The sequence below is a fragment of the Chaetura pelagica genome, unplaced genomic scaffold (assembly GCF_000747805.2).
Source record: "Chaetura pelagica isolate M959 unplaced genomic scaffold, ChaPel_1.0 scaffold120, whole genome shotgun sequence".
Taxonomy (NCBI): Eukaryota; Metazoa; Chordata; class Aves; order Apodiformes; family Apodidae; genus Chaetura; species Chaetura pelagica.
In genome coordinates, this window is record NW_009951952.1 from 550,721 (window position 1) to 575,738 (window position 25,018).

The window sequence follows — 25,018 nt, forward strand, 5'->3', positions numbered from 1 at the left end:
CCGCAGCCCTTGGGCAGCAGCTGCAGGCGAGGCGATGGGAAAAGCAGGTGTGGGAAAGGGCCCGCGCAGCGCTGCTCGGCAGGCAGCGGAGGCCGGAGGGCAGGCCCGAGGCCCTCCTTTCAGCCCCGGTCCCTGCGGGGGCAGGCGGGCCGGCCCGGCTCTGTCATAGAATCATAGAATCCTAGGGGTTGGAAGGGACCTCGAAAGACCACCCAGTCCAACCCCCCTGCCAGAGCAGGGTCACTCAGAGCACATCACACAGGAACGCGTCCAGGTGGGTTTGAATGTCTCCAGAGAAGGAGACTCTGGGCAGCCTGCAGCCCCGAGCGGGCAGGGAGGCCGCACAGCCCAGCAGGGAACCAGAGCGCAGGCAGGGGCACAGCCAGCCCTTCGTGTGCACAGTAAATTACATGCTTGGGGAAGGTAATCACAGAGCTCTGGATTTATCAGCAGCAAAGTCTGCTTGGAGGGGCTGAGATGTAGCTCTCTGGGCAGGCACAGTCTTCCTGGACCGCAGGATGGCTAAGCTTTATATGGATGGGATTTCACCTAGGGGTTGAATGAACTACTTCAGGACCTCAGCCTCTGGGTTTTAGTTGCCTCCTGTTCTGTAACAGAGGTCAGATTCTCCTCCTTACTATGAGACATAGGTAGTAGTTATGTTTTTTTTCTGTTCCTACTTCAGGCAAAACTCAAAACCAGAAGACACTGCCTGAAGGTCTTCTTCCCCCATCCTGTCCCTCTTTTCATGTTTGAAGAAGTCCTACATCTTCTGAGGACAAAAAGTAGAAGCTCTGACCTGGATTATTCCCACTCCTTTGCGTAACACCTGGTCTTTACTGTAGAGGGAGAGGACCCCAAGATACTATCTAGTAGGCAACCTACATTCACCTTCTCTGATCCTCCAATATGACATTGCTGTAAGCATTAAGTAACTCTACCTACCCCTGCTAGGCTGTCCCCCCTTCCCTTCCTCTCCTGAGAGACCTCCCCAGTCCCTACTGATCCTACAAAAGACACTTCTGGCTGCAGCTGTGCATGGGTGGAGTGGGATAAAAGCACAGATGTAGAATGAACCTGTGCTGTGATAGCAGTCAGGGCCTGTCCATACATGACAGCTTCCCTGCCCCTTCCCAGGGGAGTGCTCTCAGAAGGGCGGGGAGAGCTCTGTAGCACCTAAGTGGAAAAACTGGCTGGGCTGTGCAAGGAGAGAAGATTGCTGGAGAAGGGCAAGGATCTTGTGCTTCAACCTTCACCAGCTCCCCAAGCAAAATGAGCAGCAAGAAGTGGGGTTTCTTAGGGACACTGGGTCCTTGTAGCAGAGCAAAGTCAGAACAAACCAAAGAGACAGGGAGTGCACCCTGCTAACCCTAAGAGCAGTGCATGGATTCCTTTTTCTTTATGCCTTAGCCTTGTGCCATATGGTTCTGACAACAGCAGAGATGTGCTTCTATCTCCCTCTCTGCAGAAATACATATTCCCCAAAACACCACACCATGACCTCTTTCCTGACAAACACAGTTGTCCCAAGAACCCAGATCCTCTCCCCTCTGTGGCAAAGGGAGAGCCCTGCACTGCTTGCTCCAACAACCTTGGCTCACTCTGTGGCTCCAGCACCCTGGTTACTCCTATGTTTGCTAATTGCTCTTCCTCAGAAATGAGCCAGGCACCAACAGTACTGTGTAATGTGCTTTACCTGGTTTCCCATTGCAGAAAAGCCATCCCAGTCCAAGCAGAAAGGAACACAAAAGAGAAACCGGACAAATACACAGTTCTGTCCATCTGACCTATCTGCCCTGGGAGAACAAGGCTGCCATTTAAGGGTTGGGAACCAGTCGTTGAGTGAGTCAGTGTCAATCACAATTACACCTCACAGAAACTAGCTCCAGAGCTGAAGGCTCCTGGATGAAGCCCAAGAGGGAGTGGAGAGCTGTGTGCACGTCTTGCACCTGACACATGAGGAGAAAAATGACAATTGAAAAAGAGAAGCTAAGGAGGGGAAGAAAGGTATAAGATACACCTGGCAGGCACAGAGAGCAAGCAAGAGAGACAGACCACACGAACTCCCCGATCCCACTTTATGCTTACAGATGCTGTGATCTCTAGCTCCCTGGAAGCTCTCCCATGGCCTACAGCAAGTGTCTGTCTGCATACTCACCTACGCAGCTCCCATCGCTTTCTTCAAACCCCAGAGCACAAAGGCAGCGGCCCATGGGTACCAGCCACTCCCCATCCGTGCTGCAGTGCATCCGTGGGGGAGAGCCCACTTCTTCAGCTGCATACTCCACACAGACCCCAGGCACTTCTGTCAGCCCCTCTGAACCTGCTAGTGTCTCTGGAAAATGGGCCAGGCCTCGCACTGCCTCTGGGCAAGTCTTGTAGTACACTCGGACAGACACCATGGCTACGCAAGCCCCGGAGTTCTGGAAAGCCAAGTAGAAGCCCCGCCGAGACAGCTTCCCAATGGGGCACACTTCTGTGTTCAGCTGCATAGCACCTGATTCGATGTCTCTGCTCGTGAAACTCCGGTCTGCTGCCACAGTGTTGAGCTGAGTGAAAGAGAAGAAGACAACAGCATTAACACCTGAGCAGGCAGGAGCAGAGATACCCATGCCCCTCAAGCTTCTTTTCCTCTACAGCCTTTTAGAGGCTGTATGGTCAACTGTTTCTAAGGCTAATGCTTTCTTTGCACTTGGAAGAAGTGTTCACAACAGGGTCCGCATCTTTTCTTGCCTCCATACTTCCCACCATCTCCTTCCAACACCTTTGAAGTCATTCACTGGTCTTGCACAGTCTCCTGTGTTCTGGGTCTCTGATTGCAGAGGTCATTAGGAACCGCCCCTCAGAGCAAATCTCTCTTTTGTGAGATTTTTCATTGTTTGAAAATTGTATGCAGTAGCATCACAGCACTATCTAGGGTTGTTTGAAAATTGACCAGTGAATTACAGATATCTGTTTCTAGGCTGTACTTGATGCAGATCAGATAATCTACTGCAAGGTGCTTCTCATGCAGCACTCAACATATTTCAGCATTGTAGATATTTGGGTGAAAAATGCTCCCATGCTCTCATATTCCCACTGCCTCAGTAAACAAAGGATGAGAGAGAGATGCTTCAATACTTGGGCAAATGGGAAAGGCCTCCATGACTTCATGTGCTATGGAGGAGCTGGACTATAGGTGGGATGGCCTTTCTTCCCTGAGATCCTGATGGTGGGGTGGTCATTCTTCTCAGAGAGAGTGCCTGATAACTGATCCTCTCCACTGCAGGCCCCTCCCCATTCTATGACACTACCAGCTCTGTGCAGATTAAAGGATCTGTACAGCAGCTGCATCTGGCAGTGGGATTCTAAGGCAGCTTTAGTTCAGAAGGTATGGCACAAATTCATTGGAAGGGCCCAGCTGCAAGGGAGGTGGGGGAGCTGCAGGGGAGCACTGGGAAGAGAGGGCAATCTGTTACCAGACTTCTGATCTGCTTGTGGTGGTCGTTACTGTTGTTTTCATAACATCATTTGAACTGCAAAGAAAAAAGCAGTCAAATAATTTAGGTCTGAGGCTTCTTTTTAGGACAAAACTGGATTATAGAAGTTCCATTACAAAAAAATGAGGTTCCCATTTCTGCAATTCATAGAATCATAGGGTGCTTAAGGTTGGAAGGGACCTTAAAAATCATCAGGTTCCAACCTTCCTGATTCGAGCAGGGACACCTCACACTAGACCAGGCTGCACAAGCCTCATCCAGCCTGGCCTTAAACATCTCCAGGGAGGGGGCATCAGCAACTTCCCTGGGAAAGCTATTCCAGTGCCTTATTACCCTCATGGTGAAGAATTTATTCCTGATGTCCAACCTAAATCTCCCCTCTTTCAGTTTAAAACCCTTGTCCTATCACTATCCTCTCTGGTGAAAAGCCCCTCCCTAGCTTTTCTGTAGCTTTTTCAGGTACTGGAAGGCCACTATAAGGTCTCCCCAGAGCCTTCTCCAGGCTCAATAGCCCCAACTCCCTCAGCCTTTCTTCACAGCAGAGGTGTTCCAGCCCTCTGATCATCTTCATGGCTCTTCTCTGGACCCTCTCCAACAGCTCCATGTCATTCCTTTGCTGAGGGCTCCAGAGCTGTATACACAGTGCTCCAGGTGCAGTCTCAGCAGAGCAGAGTAGAGGGGCAGAATCATCTCCCTGGCCCTGCTGGCCACACTTTTGATGCAGTTGCTCTCTGGGCTCCAGCACACACTGGTGGCTCATGTTAAGCTTCTCATCTACTACCACCCTCAAGTCTTTCTGCTCAGGGCTGCTCTCCAGCCATTCTCCCCCAGCCTGTATTTGTGCCTGGGGTTGCACTGACCCAGGTGCAGGACCCTGCACTTGGCTTTGCTAAACTTCATGAGGTTGGCACTGGCCCACCTCTCAAGCCTTGTTAAAGTCCCTCTGGATGGCCTCCCTTCCCTCTAGGGTGTCAACTACACCACACAGCTTGGTATTGTCAGCAAACTTGCTGAGCATACAATCTCATCAATCCCTCTGTCCATGTCTCCAACAAAGATGTCAAACAGAACTAGTCTCAGTGCTGACCCCTAAGGAGCACCACTTATCACTTGCCTCCATTTGCACACTAAGCCATTAACCACAGCTTTGTGGGTGTGGCCATCCAGCCAATTATACTGAATGGTCCATCTGTCAATTCCATGTCTTGTCAGTTTGCAGACCAGGATGTTGTATGGGACAGTGTCAAATGCCTTGCACAAATCCAGGTAGATGACATCATCATAATCTCTGTAGCCTTGTCATAGAACGCCACCAGGTTGGTCAGGCATGACTTGCTCTTAATGAAGCCATGTTGGCTGTCACCAATCAACACTTTATTTTCCATGAGCCTTAGCAGATTTTCCAGTAAGATCTGTTCCATGACCTTCCTGGTCACAGAGGCGAGACTGACTGGCCTGTAGTTCCCCGGGTTTTCCTTTTTCTCCTTTTTAAAAAGAGGGGCTATTTCTAATTGGCAGAAACCTCACCAGACCACCATGAGCTCTCAAATATGGTGGACAGAGGCTTAGCAACTGCATCTGCCAGGTGCTTCTGGACCTGTGGATGGACTCCATCAGGTCCCATGGACTTGTACACCTACTCAAATTCAAATATTTTCATGGCAAGAGGGGAAAACAGCAGTTAAAATATAGTGGTGCTGAATACTTTCACACAAGGGAGAATCCACTGTAGCAAGACACGATGTCCAGTTTTAAAAAAAAAGAAAAAAAGATTCTGTATCTCATAACAACCACAGTAAATTATCCTGAGCACAGAGACCTGAACTGGATTTTGTTTTTCACTTAGTTCAATCTTGCTTTATTACCTAAGGCAAGTCTAATTCCTTTGCTCTCTGCTTCACTACTCTAAAAATTGGTGTAACCATCTAGCACTGCTTTAGAATCCTTACCTACGTGGTGTCCAGTTAAATAAGTGCTTACACAGAATGGAGGGCTGATCTCCTTTGAAAACTCCTGTGCCTCCTGTGGCAAACACTGCTCTGAGCATCACAGAGGGCACTGGGGGCAAAGTTTATTCTAAGGACAATGCTGACTATCCATGCCCCTCCCCACATGCTGGTTCTCCTGGCCTCCCCCAGCCAGCAAGACACACCTAGTTTAAGCTGAAAGATGCAACTAGTTTAAGCAGAAAGATATGACTCAGTCTTCACACCCAGTGCTACAGACCTTGATGAACAGCGGACGGCGGAACTGGATCCCCACATCTTGTTCAGACTCCATGTAATAGAGATTGAAAGTCTCTTTGCAGGTCACCACTTCACCTTTGAAGCTCTTGCAGTCCCTCACAGTAAACTTGAGCTCCACGTATATGCGGGAAGCTGCCTCACCCCGGTAAATCCAGTTGGTGCGAAGCCAGTGATCGGTGTCACCCTCGGAGAGCACGCTGCAGTCTTGGTACATATAGACTGGGGTACCATTTATCATCTGCTGGACTTCACTCCACTGCTCACAGGGCAGAAGAAAACACACATTGTTAGACAGATGGGAGAAACAAGTTTCACTTCAAACACAACAAAATATAGCCTAAAACATCCATTCCTACACAGCATTCAGGACTCAAAGCCTGGCTGGCTAAAAGGTCTCTTGCACTGAACAGAAGCTGCATCTAGTCTTCAGCCCTGTATCTGCCTGAACTCTTTACATAAGGAGCAAAGAGGATGCTGTGATTAGGATCTGACTTAAGATGAACTGAAGGAAACAACAGTGCATGGCCCCTTGCACATCCCCTTCATCCTACCTCAGTTCCAATATATTTTTTTCACACAGTGTCTCATCTTAGACTGATAAAAAGACCCACTACTCCAGGGCCACTTCTCTCTGCCACCATTTACATTCAATGTGTACAGTAGGACAAACCAGATCAGGACTATTATCTTGCCCCTGAAAATAAAGCACAGCACTTTGGGATAAGAGAAAAGATGGCCAGACACAATGTGAAGGTCAGTTGCAGAAGGACTGTGCTAGCACAAGCACTCATTAATTTGGAGTTCTTTAAGTGTGATATTTTGCAAACCCTAATTTAGCTATTAAAACTCAGTTGATTTTCCTAATTTCATACTAGGTTCTCCTTCTTCCCCAGGCAAATAGCTGAGAGGAGGACATGAGCCCAGCTGCTTGTATGACTCTGCAGATACTATTTGTATGAATCCAAAGTTTGATATGTATTTTACCATACAATTGTTCTAGTTTTGTTTTCTCACCACAGGTCAGATATAAAATGCAAAGAATATTCACCTTCTGAGTTAGTAACACCCAAGAACTGAAAACTTGGGAAGCAAAGTTTTGTCGACAGGGAAAATAACTTAGATCCTTTTCCCCCCCATGCTAAGACTGCCTTTCTCATTATGCTTTGAATGTTTAATCAATTCAAAATGAAACAAGCGCCCACACAGGTATTGGCACAAGTTTAAGCACCTTGGTTTTAATCACAGGTTAAGATGCACTTTAAACAAGGCCTCAGTCACTATATTTCTCTCAGCTTGTCAAGTCTCATGGGCTGAATGCGAGACATGTTTCTCCAGCAGCACCACCTCCTGTACTCACAGCACAGCCCTGCAGCTTCTCTCCTGGCTTCTCATCCTGCAGACCAGGTCACTCCGCTGTGGAATACAAGAGATGGACCCACAGAATGCCAAAGAAGGCTTTCTTTTTATGCCATGACTTAGAGCATATTTCCTAAGCAGCCTCACTCTGAAAACTAGCTGGGTGCTTTCTCCAAACTAGCAGGCCCTGCTGGTAACTCAAGTGTAACAAAGTGCACACCAGCAGCCTCCCCCAGGAAGTTCTGTGGATGCTATCTATGTGTCCCTTCTTTTTTCCTCTTTCTTCATGTAATTAATCTCCAGTGTTACTCCAGCCCCTTAATCTGACCCATCTGGCATACACCTGCACTGCACAGGATTTACACTTATTTCACTCACTGGACATTAAAGAAGTTAGGGTAACAAGAGAAACAGACTCATTAGTCCCAGTTGATCAACTAAAAGGGACAATCACTTAATAACTCCTTGCACTATTTCACTGAATAACTTAGGGGAAATGCTACAAAACTGAATTTACAACACATCCTGAAGCAGATTGAAATAGAAGTTAGAAAGGAAAATAAGAGCAAAGTAGCATTCAAAAGAAAATGCCGATGTCTGTACTGGCTTTTAGAAGCATTTTTCCATGGGTGTCTGCTCCCAACACGCTGATGGGAAACGCATAATTGCACTTGAAGGCTGAGAGTTAGACAAGCTTCCATTAGCAGTTTACCCTAAGGCAATGCCACTGACAAGTGTCACCAGAAAGCGAGTTTGCATGTCTCACCAAAAGACAGAAGCTGTTGTGATGCATGTCCTGAATATAATATGTTAAAAATTTAATGATACAGGGTTGAAATTTCATTTTCCATAGTGATAACTTCAGCATTAAAATTTCCTTTAACTCTACGGTTGGAAAAAATCCAACCCTACATTTCTCAGCTCAGCTTCTTCCAGACTGAGCTCACTCTTCAGGGCAAAGATGCTTAGCACTGACTATTCATAGAATCACAGAATGGTTTGGGTTAGAAGGGACCTTAAAGAGCACCTAATTCCAACCCCCCTGCATCGGCAGGGATACCTCCCACTAGACCAGGTTGCTCAGAGCTCCACCCAACCTGCCCTTGAAGACTTCCAGGGTGGAGGCTTTGATATTGCACAGTTGCAGTGTGGTGAAAAGAAATAACGAAGAAGTCAGACCTGGTTTCTCCAGGTTCTACTGCTGATGGGTAAAGGAAGTAAAATGAATATATTATTTATGCTAACAATACAGACCTATTGTTAAATATACTTCATTATTCAGTGAAGCCTTTACATTCAAAGTAGTAGAGGAAAACTGTTACATACAATACTTAATGAAAGGATGATGTGTCCAGAAATTGCTAGGCAACAGTCTCACTTCCTCAAAGAATCTGCTGCAAAATCAAAATGTATGCCTCAGATTTTTAATGTAATGTTCTTAATGAACACGTGGCAAAGTCTGCCTCAACCAAGCTGAATTACCTGGCTCTCCAGTTTTCCAATGACATTGAATATACCTCCTTTGATAAAACAACTTTGTACCGATTTCATTCCAGAACTATACCCTTACTCTAGTCATCATTTTGGCCAGAGGATGGGAAGCTTTCTTCTAGAAGAAATGGAGGTCAGTGGAAGTCAGACTTCTTCATTTTAGCACTGAATGAACTGTGATTTTGTGATGCTACAGAAAACTTTCTCATGAGATTCAGAATCAGAGAGACACAGGACCCTTGGAGATCATCCAGCAGATCACCCTGCTCCAAGAAAGACAGAGTTCTTCAGCTCTTTTATTCTTTATTATTTAAAACTCCTTTTAAACTTAAATTATTTTTAAAGTTTAAAGACTAGTACAAGGACTACTTAAACTTTAAAAACCTTTTAGAGTCCTTACAAAGTTGTTAAAAAAGCCCAAAAGCCAATGCAATCAGGAGAGGACCATAAATCAGTAGCTTGACTTCTAAAAAGTCTAAGGATGTAGCCATTGGATTTGAGAATAAAAGGTTGTTCTGTAATTCCCAGGAACCCATACGCTAACAGGCACTTCGTTCCAGAGATTTGTTCTTGAAAGTCTGGTGGTACAATACAGAAGAAAATAATTCCAGCACAACAGTAAGTTTAAGTGAATGAAAACCTCAAAGCAAAAGTACTATCTCAACCATCTCAGAACACTCCAAGTTTAGGAAAAAGGAAGCCAACTTTCCTCCCATTGCTAGGTTGGATTCAAAATAAAGAAACCAGTGGTGGAGGTAGATGAGCTATCTTTCTGATTGCAGCTCAGAGTAACTTGAATGGAGATCTGCAAGTAGATGTCTGTAGTAAATGGTATTGGTTTGCTCTGCCTTGTGAGTAAAGAACCAAAGATAACATAATGTCCAAGCCTTGTAATATCTGCCCCAATCAACTTTGAATTGATTATACAGTATGAAGCTCAGAAGCCTAAGGAAGGCTTACTCTGCCTTTTCTATAAATGAGCTTTCTCGGGTCTGTGTCAAGAAGCCTATATAGGAAAACCTATGATTCCTCCATTTGTTTGTGGGCTGCTTTTCCTAGGATCTGCCATAAGGTGTAAGATGGAAACAGAGACAGTTTATATGTCTTCTTAGAGCTACCTCAGGCTCTGCAGGCAGCAAGTAGTCTCTTTTGGTTTTAGTCTCTTTCATTGTAGAAAAAAAACACAAGAGAAAACAAACCCAAAATTTTATTATGATGCTTTTAAGCACTGTTGCTATTCAAGAGGTAGGCTCCCAGTGACTGGGGCAGCAGACTGTGACTGTATTGCAGATCCTCAGGCTCAGAAGAGCTTATGGCTCGCAACAGTAATGCTGTCTCAGCTACAGCTTGCCAGGTACTTGCCCTGTATCGTTTTAGGTAAGATCCTGCCTGCTGTGACCTTTATTTCATTGGTCTTCACATTTGTTTACCACAGTGGCTTCCAATCTGTGGCCTGCAGACCCCTGGGGAAAGGCACAGCAATTTAAGACTCTTACAGAAGGCAACAATAAGGCAAATTACTAAGATGGCTGTCTCCACTGGAAAAGTTAGTTCATCCACTGAAAACCTGTTTAACTGTGAACTTAGTTGAATTTAACTGTGACTCTTAACTGAACTAAGATGAAAAGACCACCCGAGTTAGTACAGCTACAGTGTACCTGTGCTTATAAAGTGCATCTCTTTCTCATTTAATTTGCAACAACTCAGGGTGCTATTTTAATCCATCAAATCTCTTCCTAAAGAAAAATTTCAAGGCCCCAAAACAGCCATCTTTTTCAGCAACAATGCATCACTTGTGTTCCAAGCCTGAAACCACCGAGCAGAACACACACCACTGAATGGTTTCTGTGGCAAAAAAACCAAACAACCTTCCTGGAATAGATTTAGAATTCGCAGCAGTTGCACATTACAGGGTCGGCTGTGCTACATTCTTAGGTAATGCCTCAGAGGAAAGACTGTGGCAACAGACACATCTTGCTGATACCTGCCATGGTATGATGAACAGCTTCTCTTCAATGAAAATACATCTTGTCAAATCCATCAGTAGGTAAAACTAGATCAGCTAGTCAAAAATAGCAGCACCACAGTGGTGCTTTGACAGTATTCCAGAATGAAGTTTCTGTGACCCTTCACTGAACATTTCTCAATCCTCTTTCAAGTCCTTTTGCTGTCTAGAAGACCATTTAGATTACAATGATGAAAAGAGTGTGGTGACATCCAGACACTTCTTTCTCCTCTAATTTTAAATCTGAGAACAGCAAAGAGGCTGCTTTAATTTCTTTTATCATTTGGCAATGGTCAGGGAAGTTTGATTTCATCACATCATCATGGAGTCTTTGACACAACTGAACACAGAAGTGATGTTTACTTGACTACAATATCTTTCTGGGTGGGATGATATATTTTTTCCCACAATGATCCATTGATTATTTTCAGGGAGGAGCACATGCATTATGTCATTATGTGTCCCTCAGGGCACTAGCACATAGGTCTTCATCCCACCCATATCCTTCCAATTTAACTTGTACTCAGGTTCTTACAGGAAGATAAGGTGCTCATGTGAGCCATAGAGCTCCAGTGCACTGATTATCAAACCTGTCTATCAATCCCATGTTCTACTGCCTGCTCATTCTCTGAACTGTCTGGCCACATTAAATTCTTACATGAAAACAGTTCTGGGGCCACAAAAGATGCTACTAGGTGAGGAATAATGATAGTCAATCATTTCACATAGGTATTTTGGAACACTTGTCTTGAATACATCTGTTTTGCTAGCACCCACTAACAATACCAATAACTCCAAAAAGGACAGGAGTGGAAAAATCAAATGGTGCATATTAAGAGTTCAGAGTTCTGGGCTGAAGTCATATTACAGATAAAGCAAATGTTAGTTCTCATGTTATTTTTGCACTACATTATACATTGCAAAGGAGAAATCGTAAATGGAAGTGATTATTTTTTTTTCAAGGCAAAGGGCTTTGTATGGTGTGAGTTATTGTTTTATGTGGTGTGTTCAGTATATATACTTCCAGTGGTTAGAGAGAACCTGAGAAATGAGCCCGATGGAGATGGGCAATACTTGCTTTGTTTGCATGGGCTCCTTTGACAGATGAGTCAGGTGGAACCCCACATAGGGACAAGGTAATTGTGCTTTTTCTTTGAGATAATCAAACCCACCTGGAGAAAAAAAGCTGCAGGAAATGACAGCATGAAACCCACAGTGAAGAGCTGGCACGTTCCCAGTCAAGCACAGAGAAGCCAGGAACTAGGCCTTAGGAGCAATGGAAATAACCTTCCAAGAAATCAGAGACACATTTTTCTGCAATTCTGCCTCTGAGATGGTGAGAATCACACTTCAAAGCATAGGTCCATCCAGCAAGGACACAGCAGCCAACAAAACAGAAAACTTTTCCTTTCTAACCTGCCTGTCTGCAAACTCACCAGTATTTTTGGTTGGTATGATAATAACACTTGTTTTGGTTTTTACTTTAAATAGTCTCTTAGTCTTTTCAGAGGACCTTGGCATGGGTAGACTCACCTCAAAGCTCCAGCTGACTTGTGGTGCTTTTGTGGTGACGTGAGGGAGTTCAGTGAACCTTGTCCACTCTCATTCTACAGCTATAAAAGAGTGAATCAGCTTCCTGAAGCTGCTAGGCAACAGAGCTGTTATCACTGCCGTGCCTTCAAAGCGGTGCTGATGCATGTCATGGTTGTGTAGCGTCTTCACATTGCCTAGGAACGTGGCCTTTGCTGCCCTTCAGGTCACAGCAGCAAGTCCTCTAGCTGAGATTGCTACCTGGATCTGTGGCAGGTGAGCTGCCTGGTTGGTGGCTCATGCAGTCTGGCCTACAGGAGTTACTCAAGTACTTCCTCTCACTTTCATTATTCCCCCCTCTCACTCTTACCTCTCTAAGTAAAACAGTGTACATCTGGATATGCATAACATTTTATTTTTTTACTTCTCTCTCAAATCCACACAAAATAACTAATTCTCACTTAACAGAATATCATCGAGCATCTCCACCAGTCACCACAGCAGCAGGGCATACCAGGATATTACCCTGAAGCTAGAGGTGTTCCCATTTCCAGTTAGTTGTTGACTTTACTAGGCTTCTGACCCTTATCTCTATGTAGATCCTTTTCACTTGGAAGACCTAATTCCCTATGCCTTAAATTGAGAGCAGGCTGAGGTATATACTGCTACTCTATTCCAAGTTAAGAGGTGATGACATCCCTTTGAGTTGGGTCTTAAAGGACATACACATTGTCAACAGCTGTGGGAAGAGATGCACACAACAGCATTTCTGATGGTTATTTTGCACACCACCTTCAGGTGCTACAAACAGATGCCTGGCTGAGACTAATGGTGCATTCAACTCCTGCAACCAGGCCTATCTTTCTGAGCAGAAGTGGTGGAAACAGAAATCACCCATCAGCTGTCACTAACTAGGACCTCTTAGGCCACTGGAACAGTATCCCACCTTGCTGGAGCCTGAAAGCATGTAAGCATTACTGTGTGGTCACAGAATCACAGAATATTAGGGGTTGGAAGGGACAGTCAATGATATAAAAGTTGCTGACAGGTCACAGGAACTTGACCTAGTCTATTACCCTAAGAAAATAGTTGAGCAGTATAGAATTTGCACTATGCCTGGGATTTCACTGCAAAATGACAGCATTAAAAAATTAAATAATAATTAACAACAATTATTATTGTTATCGTTATTATTATTATTATCATCATCATCTATATCTGAGTACTGGCTTACTCAAATTGCATTCACACAGCTTTGGCAGCTGTCATGTTCACAACCAGACCTCCTGTGAAACACGGAGTACAGAACTGCATAAGAATTATATAATTTCCGAAGTTTTTCAAGTGTTTTTGAGGCCACAATGGTCACAGTCAGTGGCTATTTATGAATAGCCTCTGGGATATGTTAGGTCACTGAGATCAAATGCACATCCTTAGTCCTGGGCAAAGGTAGAATTCAGAAAAAAATCGAGAACATCAGGTGCTATGCACAGCGGTAGAAAATTTGAAAGTGATGGCAACACTTCTGAAGTCTGTGTGGAAGCAAGCAAGAGTATAGAACAGGCAGAATGATTATGTCCTCCACCTCTCCATGCATAGGAGACTAAGAAGAATAGCAGCCTAGGAAGGAGACTAAGAAAATCACCTGGAAGCTTTAAAAATGCTATGATCCATGCAGGAATAACATTTGGGAAAAATAAGGTCTATAAACCAGCTGCCAGTTGAGAACTGAGCATTGCTAAACCTTTAATATGTGCTAAATACGACACAGTTTGGCAATTAATGACAGCAGCAGAAATAATGTGATTTCTGAAATAACAGATATCCAATTTAGGAACAGTTACTGTAAAAAAGGACTCTTCTGGAGGCAAAGACAGCTACAGAACTGGTGAAAGCATGCCTCCCAAGAAAACATGCCAGCTAAAAAAAGAATAAAATTTGTTTAATTTACAATCTGTTCAACAGCATAAAGACAGAAAGTCATATTGAGTGGTCCAGCATCTGACAGTGTAAACAGCTAAGAATTTAAGTAGTCACACAGACTCATGAAAGTAGGACTGGATTATGCAAATACTGTTCACTACTCAAAAAAAGGAATTGGAAATAGTAGGATAAAAGCTAGGGTAAAATAATCATAGCTATTAAAGACAAATATTGGATTGTCCAATATGTTGTATCATAGGCCTATATAAACTGATACAGAAAATCCATAGGACCAGATATTACAGAGTTCAAAACATTAAATCAGATAAAACTGGAAGGACCTTTTGTGCCTGGCTAATACAAGCTCAGAATAATAACAAAAAAAATGCAAAACTATCACGTGAACACAGAAACATTTAGGTGGGAAGGGACCTTTGGGTCTCTACTCCAATCCCCTGCTCCAAGCAAGGCTAACTTCAAAGCCAGGTTGGATTGCTCAGAGCCTTCTCTACTAAAAGCAAAATGGAAGAGGATAACATGACTCCTTAACACCACCTGTGATGCAATTATACATGAAAATATGTCTTCACAGGAGAGGTGCTCCAGCCCTCTGATCATCTTTGTGGCCCTTCTCTGGACTTGCTCCAACAGCTCCGTGTCCTTCTTATGTTGGGGGCTCCAGAATTGGACACAATACATTAAAAGACAGGAATCTGATACTAGTACTGTAATTCACCTCCCCAGGCCCAACTGGTATTGCTATCTCAAAAGTTCAAAGACAGAAACAATTATCAAGGATTTTATTAGATGATGGGGGCAGGTAAGGAAGATAAGAAAGTGATTATATGGACTACCATATGAACTGCCATGAACTACCAACATGAACTACCTTTTTAAGGTAGTTTCCAATAGCACCCTAAAATTAATAAAAGCCTTTCTAAGAAGCTACCACAATGCAAGCTAACAAAACTTTCAGCAAACTCCTACAGACCCTTTACTTAAATTGCAGATACTTTCACTTAAAGACTATGTTTAATCTTAGGCAAGATTGCACTGCCAGTTACTGCACTCTAGAAGCACAGAAAAATGTGTCAAAAAAATGACTGTGGTACAGCTCACTGTTCTTAGGCTGAGCATCCCATGGCTAAAAGTGAGGAGAAAACAAAGGTGTAATTCTGCCTTCACAGAATTATCCAACCTCTTCAGGGCTAAACCTCAGAGATCTTGGCTGTATAAAGCACTAAAATTCCTCACAGCAAATTCCCTCCTCTGTGTGATAAGCATATTGACAGAAATCCAGCTCACAGATGGGAGAGCTCTGGCATCTGAGGTTAGATACAAGTAGCACTGCTGCATGAAATATACTCTTCAACTCTGTATGAAATACAGCTCAGATGTTTCCAGTTGGTTAATAATCAAGCTGGTCTGACTATGCAGTAGTAAACTTAGTTCTTTTGTCTCAAAAAGTGTTCTGAAATTCTCACTTCTCTTTCAAACATATTTACTTTTTCATTTTGGGAGGATTATTTCAGAAACAGTTGTCCTAACTTCTGATTCCAAGAGAATCACCCATTGTTCCCTTTTTGCTTGTGGCAATTTGTCAACCTTCCACCTGACAGTTCCTGGGAAATGACATAATCAGACAAATCCCTACAAAAAAGTTGCTTGTCGTAAATCAATTAATCTGTTCTTCATCCCCTGTCAGTTTATCAGTCACCAGTATCCTGATCTATTAATTTAGGTTGCTCTCAGGCCATATTTTCCAGCATCTTCTACAGTTCTGAGTGACAGCTACTATACTTTAAGTACACATATTTTAAAAAGCAAATGTAGCACAAGCCAGAGGGTATGCCAGCACCTAGCACTGCTGGGAACCTATTGTGCAAGAATCAGACGTTCTTTAACAAAGGCTTTGCCTCCTTTCTGTCAGATTATTTTTTAGAACACACTATTCAGTGTTTTTTACCAATCTCTTCAAGAGGCAAACTTCATCCTGAATGTGCCTGCAGCACAATTTTGGGTTAAAACTACCAATGGGCAAAACATGATCTACATGTATGTCACTAGGGCACCTGTTTTGAGCAGGGTATAATAATAATAACCAAAACAGCTGTGTAAATGAAACAAATGCAGTTATGCCAGTACAGGAGAACCTCACTGTCTGGCTCTAGTTCACCCAGCAAGACTACCAGGAGGAGGAGGAAGCTGGGGTGAATTTAAACCAGCCACAGTGCATTACAGAGGAACGTTATGAAAATGAGTTAGGAACTGGCTGAACCCAGGTCTGGAAGTATATATTAAAATAGGTCCTTCTAACTGCTGCAGTCCCTGAATTTCCCTTTTTTTTTTTGTGCCTTCCTCCCACTACTCCTACAGTCCTGCTGTTACAAAGGAAGCCATCTTCCACAAGGTAGGTTGTGATGGTAGAGGGAGTGCTCAACTCAACTTCATACAAAATAGCTGTATTTGTACAAAAATAGCTGAGGTCTCACTTATCTTTTTTAGTCCAATTTTGCAGTGGTTTCAGGAGTAGATTTCAAAGCACTTCCATCAACCCAATTTTGCAGTCATGAAACAAAGGGAAATGCCTCCCTGATTATCAGCTGTGTGGGCCAAACATTGCATTATGGCTGGGTGTAAAGTCCTAGAACCTTGGAGCCCACCCAGTTGGCCAGATTGCTGCCCCATAAGATAACAGTTATCTCTTCAGTCAGCTACCCAGTTAAAAAATGTGTAACCATATCATTCAGTTCAGTACTCAAGAAGAAGAATGACAGAACAATTTTAAACAAAAAAAAAAATATTCTAAATTCTTTAGAGACTTAAAGACAGAAATACTTCTGACACAGCTGTTTGCCCAGGGGAGAAGACATAAGATGTATTTGCAACATCTTATGTTAGGATGAAAAAACTGGGTGGTGGTTTGATTTCTTTCCCCCCTTTTTCTCCATTAACTTGTAATATGTCATGAAAACAATGTATTTCCAGGACATGTTTAATCACTGAGAGTTACTGGAAGTTAATAGGCATCAGTCCTCAAACAGCTGGCTAGTGGATGAGGCTGCAGAGGTGCAGTGGCTGCAAGGAAGATACAGCATACAAAGTCCAGGAGAGGGTGGAGGTATAGCAGCCCGATTTGGGAAGGCAGGCTGGAATTTCAACTTGGATCATGCTTTTCAAATACAGCTCCCCTTCTTTGAACACATGTACTCACCCCTACTTCTGGAGGGTCTGGAAGCCAGCCCAGTTCGCCCTGAGCAGTGCTTGTGTCAAGTAGATCCACTGAAAACCAGAAGAAGGAGAAAAAAAATAAATCAGTGACCTAGTTCATATGCCCCCTGGAATGGCTTCATCCTTGTTATGTCACAGAAGACAAAACCTGCCCTTCCTCTCTCAGCCCACAGCCCCCTCTCCTTTGTGACCTTGTACCTTTAAAAAGCACAGCTCGAGCAAGGATGGGAATACAGTGCTGCTAGTCGGGAGTTAAAAGGTTTTCTTCACATCCAAGACCCTCTCCCCTTCCATCCTCCTCTCAAGTAACACCCACACACATCCCAAAAAAATGCAATCCTGACACATTTTTGCCTCTGACAGCTTCCCCAATAATGTGAGCAGGAGGCCAACCTATTGAAATGGGAATCCAGCATTAGCAGCTAAACACATAGATCTCAGAAACAAGAAGGCCTCAAACAAAATCCATGAAGAGGCAGGTGATCAAATAAATTACCAAAACAAAAGATCAATCAGTGTTGCCTAGAGGTGCTATTCAGTCCTTGAAACACTGTGGGAAAGTACAGAGGCAGTGTGAAGTGGGAGAAGGGACTTTGCACTATCACCAGTACCCAAAAGCTATGACATACAGCAGTTGCTCACACTGCTGGGCCTTCTACTTCTGGCCCAGGCTGTCCACCATCTGATGGTGGCCTAGAAATTGTTTCACTGGTTTTCCCCCACTACTGTTTTAGCCAATAAGGGCTGCCAGTCACAGCGCTGGCACCTCTTGCAGAGTTGCCCTGCATGGCTGTGTTAAGCCTTAGCTCCCAAAGTCTTGTGACAAAAGGAGAAATTCAGCAGCATGTTAATTTGTAGCCCTCAAAGAAATTTTAAAATGTGATCAGCGTTTGCCCTCAAGTCTTGATCTGAAGAGAAATTAAAGATGTGTCACTGTGTAGACATACGAGGAGAAGGGAGAGAAGTTGGAAGTCGTACTGCTGGATGTGCAGCTTCGTGCCTACCTTTGGGTCTGCTGGTGCTGCCAGCACAGGCTGCTGGTTTCAGTGCCCCTACTGCAAACCCAGTCTGGGAACATCCAAAACAGGAACAATTCCTTGAATTGCCTTTTAGATTCCTGTGGGTGTATCCAGCAGGGTCATTTCTACCCCTCTCAGAAAATAATTTGGGGGTGAAAGGTAGTAGGGGGAAATATTTAAATGACATTTAAATAACCAGATTTCCTCCCCCTCATCTGACTGCTTAACAAATACTGCCTGCCAACTCCAAGTAATAGAGTGTAAAGTGCAGATCAGCAAGAGTCCTGTGGAATGAGGAAGCAGGCTGTGGGCCCAGAATCAGAGATAAGAGGGACTGTGCTGCTGTTCTCACCTCTGCAACACCCTTTCAGGATTGGGAGAAGGGAAAAGAAGGAATCCAGGTTTTGCAAGTTTGCAGTGTTCACAGCATGGTCATACAGCAAAACCTTCCTAGCCACAGACTCCCTGTCCAGACAAGGCTCCTTACTCTGCTTCTGCTCTCAGTATCTCTATTCAAGGTGCTATTCTCGTGTTGCTGCCTACCAGAAATCCCAAGGTGAGGTAGCCTATCCTTCCAGAATCCTCACCAAGATAATATCTATCTCACACACTCCAGGCGTGATGTGGGAGTGAGAGGGGCAGCATGGCAAGTTGTAGCAAAGCAAGGGAAAAGGAACTCAGGAGCAGCTGGGCTGGGAAGCTTGCAAAGCCCGTGTGCCATGTCACTGCACTGCACAGCAGCTCCTGCAGCTGCTAAGTGCCCGCTGAAGAGGGTGAAGTCCACTCTTGAGAAGTACCTCTCAAAGTGAAACTCTTTAACAGGAATCCTCCAAGGGAAGGAAGAATGAGTCAGCCTGACTCCAAGAGCACGGAGTACCCAGGGGTGACTAGGACCTCACTCCTAGGAATCTCACGTGGCTGTCCAACCACATGGGAGGAGGTCTCCCCAACAAGAAAAAAGACTGCAGATAATAGAGGACGCCGGGGAAATAAGATGTTCCCAGATAGGCAGGTTCAGGAAGAGCAGATCACAGACATGGCCCGAATGAGATGCCTGAGATAGGGAAGAAGCTGGCAGAGAAGTCCCTGGGTGTTACTGCCAACTACTGGTTACACACTTATGGAAACGCCTGCATGGCCCTACCTTGAATTACTTCTCATCTAGGCTGGCCTTCTCCACAACCTCTGCTAGCTGCATCCATGTAGCTGGGTCCTTGCTACAAACATGTTTGTCAAGAGTGCTTTTGAAAGAGCACTCAGCACTTGTGGAGTGTGAGATGAGCCCATGGATGAACTGCCAGTTCTGACTAAGTGCTCTCCATCGAGAGCCTGGAATGGCAAAGGCTGTTTGTCCTTGGTGCCCCAACATATCTCTCTGTGCAAAACAGAGACTACGAGTCTCTGGCAAGAATTAACTGCAGGAGGAGATCAGGAACAGAACAGTGGTTTACTCTTCCTCACCTCTCTATTAAAATTCCCATTCCCTGTATGTTTCATAACCACTGTGCAGCTGCCAAGATGGAAGAAAAAAAGATCACTACATCTAATAAAAGAGACTAAGTGGAATGGAGAAGGGAAGCAAGAAGAGAGCTAGGAGAGGAAACGGTAAAGCCCAGCTCTATCTTCCAACTCTGGGGTAGGTGTAAGAGACTGTCTCACCCTGCAAGCCTCCAAAAAAGTGACTGTCCTCTTGCTCACAAGGGTTAACTCCCAAGAGGGCTTCCTGAGGAAACTGCAGGGGGTGGGTGTGAGTCTGTAACTTTCTGAGTTTGTGTTTAAACTTGTTATCTGCAACAGCTTATGTTTAAGGCAAACAGAGGCAGAATTCTCTTGGATCGCTGGATATGCAGAGGCATTTGTGCTTCACCTGGGAGGGGGTGAGAGGGGAGCAGAGAACACACCTGGGTTCCCTTCACTAACCCACCAAGCGTCGGATGGGACTTGCTCCTGGCCTTTGTTCCCCCACCCTCACCAGCCCTTCCCATTCACCCCAGCTCCTCTCCAGCTCCCTCCGAGCGGGCTGTGGAGCCCTTGGGACCCCAGCGTTGGCCGGGCCCTGTTCCCTGCCCCTCGGAGCAGCCCCTCCGCCTCCCCAGCCCAGCCCTCCAGGCAGAGGGACCAGCGGGTCCCACGCTTACCTTCTTTCCCTGACACGCTGGGAAGCAAGAGGAGAAGGAACCTGAGGGAGAGCTTGATCCCGGGGCTGCAGGTGCTCAGCTCCATGCCGGCCGGCGTCGGGCCCGGCTCCCGGCCCTCGCCTGCTCTCCCGGCTCAGGCCTCCGAGCCCCGGCTCCCGCTGGAAGCGCATGAACCTCTCCCGCAGCCTCCGGACGGCAGCGCACACATTGCACAACCTCCCCGCCTGGCCCACACTTATGATGAAAGATCAAGGGCGAAGTGGGTGGAGAAGACTTTCTGCCTTTACCTGTTTTAAAGGGGCTGGTCACACAGCCTTCCCATCTGGCAAGCAAATAAACCCACCTGAAAGGCAGACACCTCTTTTTTTTATTTATTTATTTTATTATTATTATTACTTTTGAGCCTCCCCGCACCGCGGCCCCAGCCCCGCCCGACGTGCCCGGTGCCACCTCCCGGGCAGCCTCTGTCCCCGCATCGGGGCTGCCCGGGGTGCGGGGCGGGACCCCCGCCCGGACCTGCCCCCCAGCCCCGCGCCGGGAGCCGGGAACAGCCCGGGGAGGCTGCCCGGGGCACCTCTCCCTGCTGGTGTGTGTGTGTGTGCCTGAAACCGGCCTTAAGGTTGGCGTTACAGGGTCCGGGTCTGCAGCCCCCAGCACAGGAGGGACGTGGAGCTGTTGGGACGAGTGCAGGGAAGGGCCACGAAGATGATGAGAGGGCTGGAGCAGCTCTGCTGTGAAGACACACTGAGAGAGTTGCTGTTCAGCGTGGAGAAGAGAAGACTCCGGTCATACCTCATAACACCCTTCCAGTACCTGAAGGGGCTACAGGAAAGCTGGGGAAAGACTTTTTACAAGAGCTTGTAGTGAGAAGACAAGGAGCAATTGCCTTAAACCAGAGCAGGGCAGATTGAGATTGCATATTGGGAGGAAGTTCTTTACTATCAGGATGGTGAAGCTCTGGAATAGGTTGCCCGCAGAAGTGTTGGTGGGTCCATCCCTGAAGACATTCAAGGTCAGGCTTGACAGGGCTCTGAGCAACCTGATCTGCTTTAAAAGGTCCCTGCACACTGCAAGGGGGGTGGACTTGATGACCTTGAAAACCCCCTTCCAACCCCACCCATTCTATGATGTAGGAAATCCATCTGTACGTAGTGGTAGACACAGATTTTTCTCCCAAGGCATGACACAGAGTGATAGCCATGCCTCTTTGATCTGGAAGAATTCCCATTTTTCTCTTAACAAACTTCTTAGCAACACTGGAAGGTGCCTGCTTTTCAATGTAAAAATCATGGGACTGAACCAGAAGGATTCTGACTCTATGTATGAAGATCTCAAGAGACTTACAGTTTCCTCCTTGAGGGACAGAAATATGAAACAATTTGCTCTTGTGTTATCTCTTCTGCCATTCTTCAAGGATGTGACTCCCACCCATACACAGCAATTACACCCCTCCCTTTGAAATACAGATGGCATTATTCCTCCACTTGCTGTAAGGCTGCATTCCTCCTGCTCTCTTCCTCCTCCTCCTTAAGGAAGGCTAAAGAAAGGACTTTGTCAGGTCATCTAGAGAAGCTGGGGGATCTCCTCCCTTGGAAGGGTTCCAGACTTACCAGTATACAGTCATGAGCAATTTATCTAGGTTTGGATTCAGCCCTGCTGTGAGCAAGGGTTGGGACTGTGGACCTCCTGAAGTTCCTTGCATCTGACTCTTTCAGTGAGGTCTGTGATCCTCTAACATTTCCAAGTTTTCCATCTTGGAAAATTAAAATCTATTCCAAAAAGTTTCAACTCAGGCAAAATAAATTTGAGAACAAATGGTTAAAATACTAAGCTTTACACTTTACCTAGCACAGGAAGTCAAATATCAGTACAAATAATTACAACTGTAATGTCTTTCAGAGTAGTTATATCTTACATTTATTCCAGTTTAATCCTGTCTAAAGTTGTATTTCTCAGCCTATGGTGCCAGGTCTCAAGTTTTTATGCTCACTTTTTCCTCTGAAAGGAGGTTGCAAACAGGTGGGGGTTCGTCTGTTCAATGAAGTTACAAGTGATAGGACAAGAGATAATGTCCTCAAGCTATTCCATTGGATGTTAGGAAGAATTTCTTCAGTGAAAGGGTTATCTGGCACTGGCACAGGCTGTCCACAGTGGAGTCACCATCCCTGGAGGTATTTAAGAGTCATATAGACCTAGTAGGGATATGATTTAGTTAAGGATTCAGTGTTACGTTGACAGTTGGACTGTCAAGATCATTAATGTCTTTTCCAACCAAGGTAATTCTGTGTGATTCTGATATCATTCCTAAGGCAAAATGCAGTGTTAGAGCCTTATGTTCAGTTCATCTCCCCACCCTGCATCTGTAGAATCTCAGAAGTGCCAAAGCTTTGAGTGAAGAACCTAGGGAAGCTCTGTTTCTTCGTGGGCAGGACACTTGATGTAAGCTACTTGGAATAGGTGGGAACAGATTTCCTAGGGCTTTTTGGAGAAGATGGCCTAAGGAAGACTTACTTTCTTTTTCTCCCCCTTGTTAGTGTTGGCTGATGGTGGTCAGAAATCAGGGTGTTCCAGGTGATGGTGGTCAGAAATCACACGTACTGCTTTGTTTGCAGATGGGAGTTCACCTACTGTAGCTCCCAGTTAGAATGTCTGCAATAGTAGTCAAACCAAACACAGCCTGATGTTACAGCCAGATCAGGATCTACCACAAATCTATAAACAAGTAGAAATGTTTAAAAGTAGGAACAATATATGACTGAAATTTCACTGATATCTGTAAAAGCATCGCTTTGCCATGTGTCTTCTGCACTGAAATGCAGATCCAAAGAGGAAAAAAACTGAATTTACACAGATCTACCCTGTACAGTGGAGTACTACACATGAATTATTCATACAACTCTGCTGAGTATTTAAGTTACAAGATCCTTTTTCTTGTGCATCACAAGGTTGGATTTTTTTCTTTGTAAACTGTTGGGCAAAGCTAATTCCCTGAGTGTCTAGTAAATATATATATATATATCTGAAATTACTTAAGTTTAAAAAAAAAAATCTTTACAATCTTATCCTATGATTTATGCCTCTAGGAGCTTTTCACACTTTCCAGTGAACTTCCTATCTCTGACATGCTTTTTGATGGTAAGAAGATAACTGCATCTTTTAAACTCCCTCTCAGCATGTTTTTGGGTTGAATCTTATCCTGTATTTCTAGTCCCTCTGAGTATTTCTGAATCACAAGATTATTTTTTTTCCTTTCATTTCCCAGTACCCTGTTACATGTGTTCCTAAGATTAGGTATCCAGCCAGAAAATATCATTACACAACACACCTGGGCTTTCCACTTACAGAAATGTGGGCTTGTGGTGAGGGAACTGAGGAGGAATGGTATGTACCAGGTCTTGTGTTGTACCTTTGGGACAGTCAGATGGCATTCCCAAGTCTGAGTTTGGATGTGCTTCTTTTGTACTGCAGTTCAGAGAGGGCTCTTTCATATGGTTCTTACAGATTGTTTACTGTGTTGGCTGCTCCTCACATTCCACTATTGTACTGTTAAATGTTGTTGAGATGATGAATGAAAGTGAACCTAAAAACAATCTCTAGAGTTCTTCACTTGATATGACTTCCCAAACTGTCAAAGCATCCCTACATCTGTCAGCCTTTAGTGTTGACAACTTGCATCTGTGCCTCTTGATCCAGCTTTCAATGAGGGGTTACAGTAACACAGACATATAGGGCTCCCAGAGGTGCCAGTCACATTCTGCAACAAGCCCCACTCCAGTGTAAAGCAGAAATTTGTCCATGTTCTGCAGCCTTTGTTTCGTTCCCATCATCCACTAGTTCTACAACTCTGAGAAAAATCTGTTACAGCTTTGTAGAACTTCGGGGATGTTCTGTTTCTATGTTTCATTCCCTTTAGAGAATTTGTGCCCTCTTTCTCTCTTATTCACACTTCAATGACCACAGTTTAGTATTCTGGTATTTTCTTTTTTATCTTGCAGATTTTTCTGCCTCTACTCCATCAGTAATGATCTTAGAATATTTCAAACAGCTGACTTCAGACAGCCTTTCTGCAGCAAATAGACTCCTACCATCTAGTGGCTTAAGCTGTTAAATTAGTTTTATACATGGACTTCCTTTCATTCAGAAATTCAGACTTTATTTTAAACAGATATTTTAAACCCCTAAAAAGGAGGTCAAGGGAACCTTCTTGACCACAAAGTGGTCACCCCAGGTAAGAACGTGCAGACTTGACTGCACTTGACAGCATCCCAGAGAAAAGGACTAAACAACGACTAGTAGTACAGTGTCCCTGCATAAAACTCCACTTATTTGTTCATCAGCAACACATTCATGTTATGTTTTTTTTTTTAATCTACTGGTGCCCTGACTTGAGACCTAATTAATCCCAGAAGTGTATTTCCCCTGTTGGCTTACATGCAGGCTTTTTGGCTTTTGTCTCTTAAAAAGTCATCCTGCGCATGGCCTGCCATGCTCCTGCAAGGCTTGCAAAACCAGAGTGAATGAAATGATTGTACCATCCTGAAAAAGCAGAGGACCCTTCTTTTCCTCAGAAATCACCTGAGAAAATTATCTTGCCTTTATA

General features: G+C 44.7%; 1 protein-coding gene across 1 annotated transcript in view; it reads right to left on the minus strand.

The window, feature by feature from the left end:
* Positions 1–20,503, minus strand: part of EPHA1 (EPH receptor A1) — a 38,621-nt gene extending 18,118 nt beyond the window's left edge. The window contains exons 1-4 of the mRNA XM_009998388.1: positions 20,419–20,503; positions 17,245–17,312; positions 5,706–5,981; positions 2,159–2,549 (exon numbers count right to left, since the gene is read on the minus strand). Of these exons, the coding sequence (XP_009996690.1) occupies positions 2,159–2,549; positions 5,706–5,981; positions 17,245–17,312; positions 20,419–20,503 (820 nt within the window). The remainder of the gene's footprint in view (positions 1–2,158; positions 2,550–5,705; positions 5,982–17,244; positions 17,313–20,418) is intronic.
* Between the last annotated feature and the right edge of the window lie 4,515 nt (positions 20,504–25,018).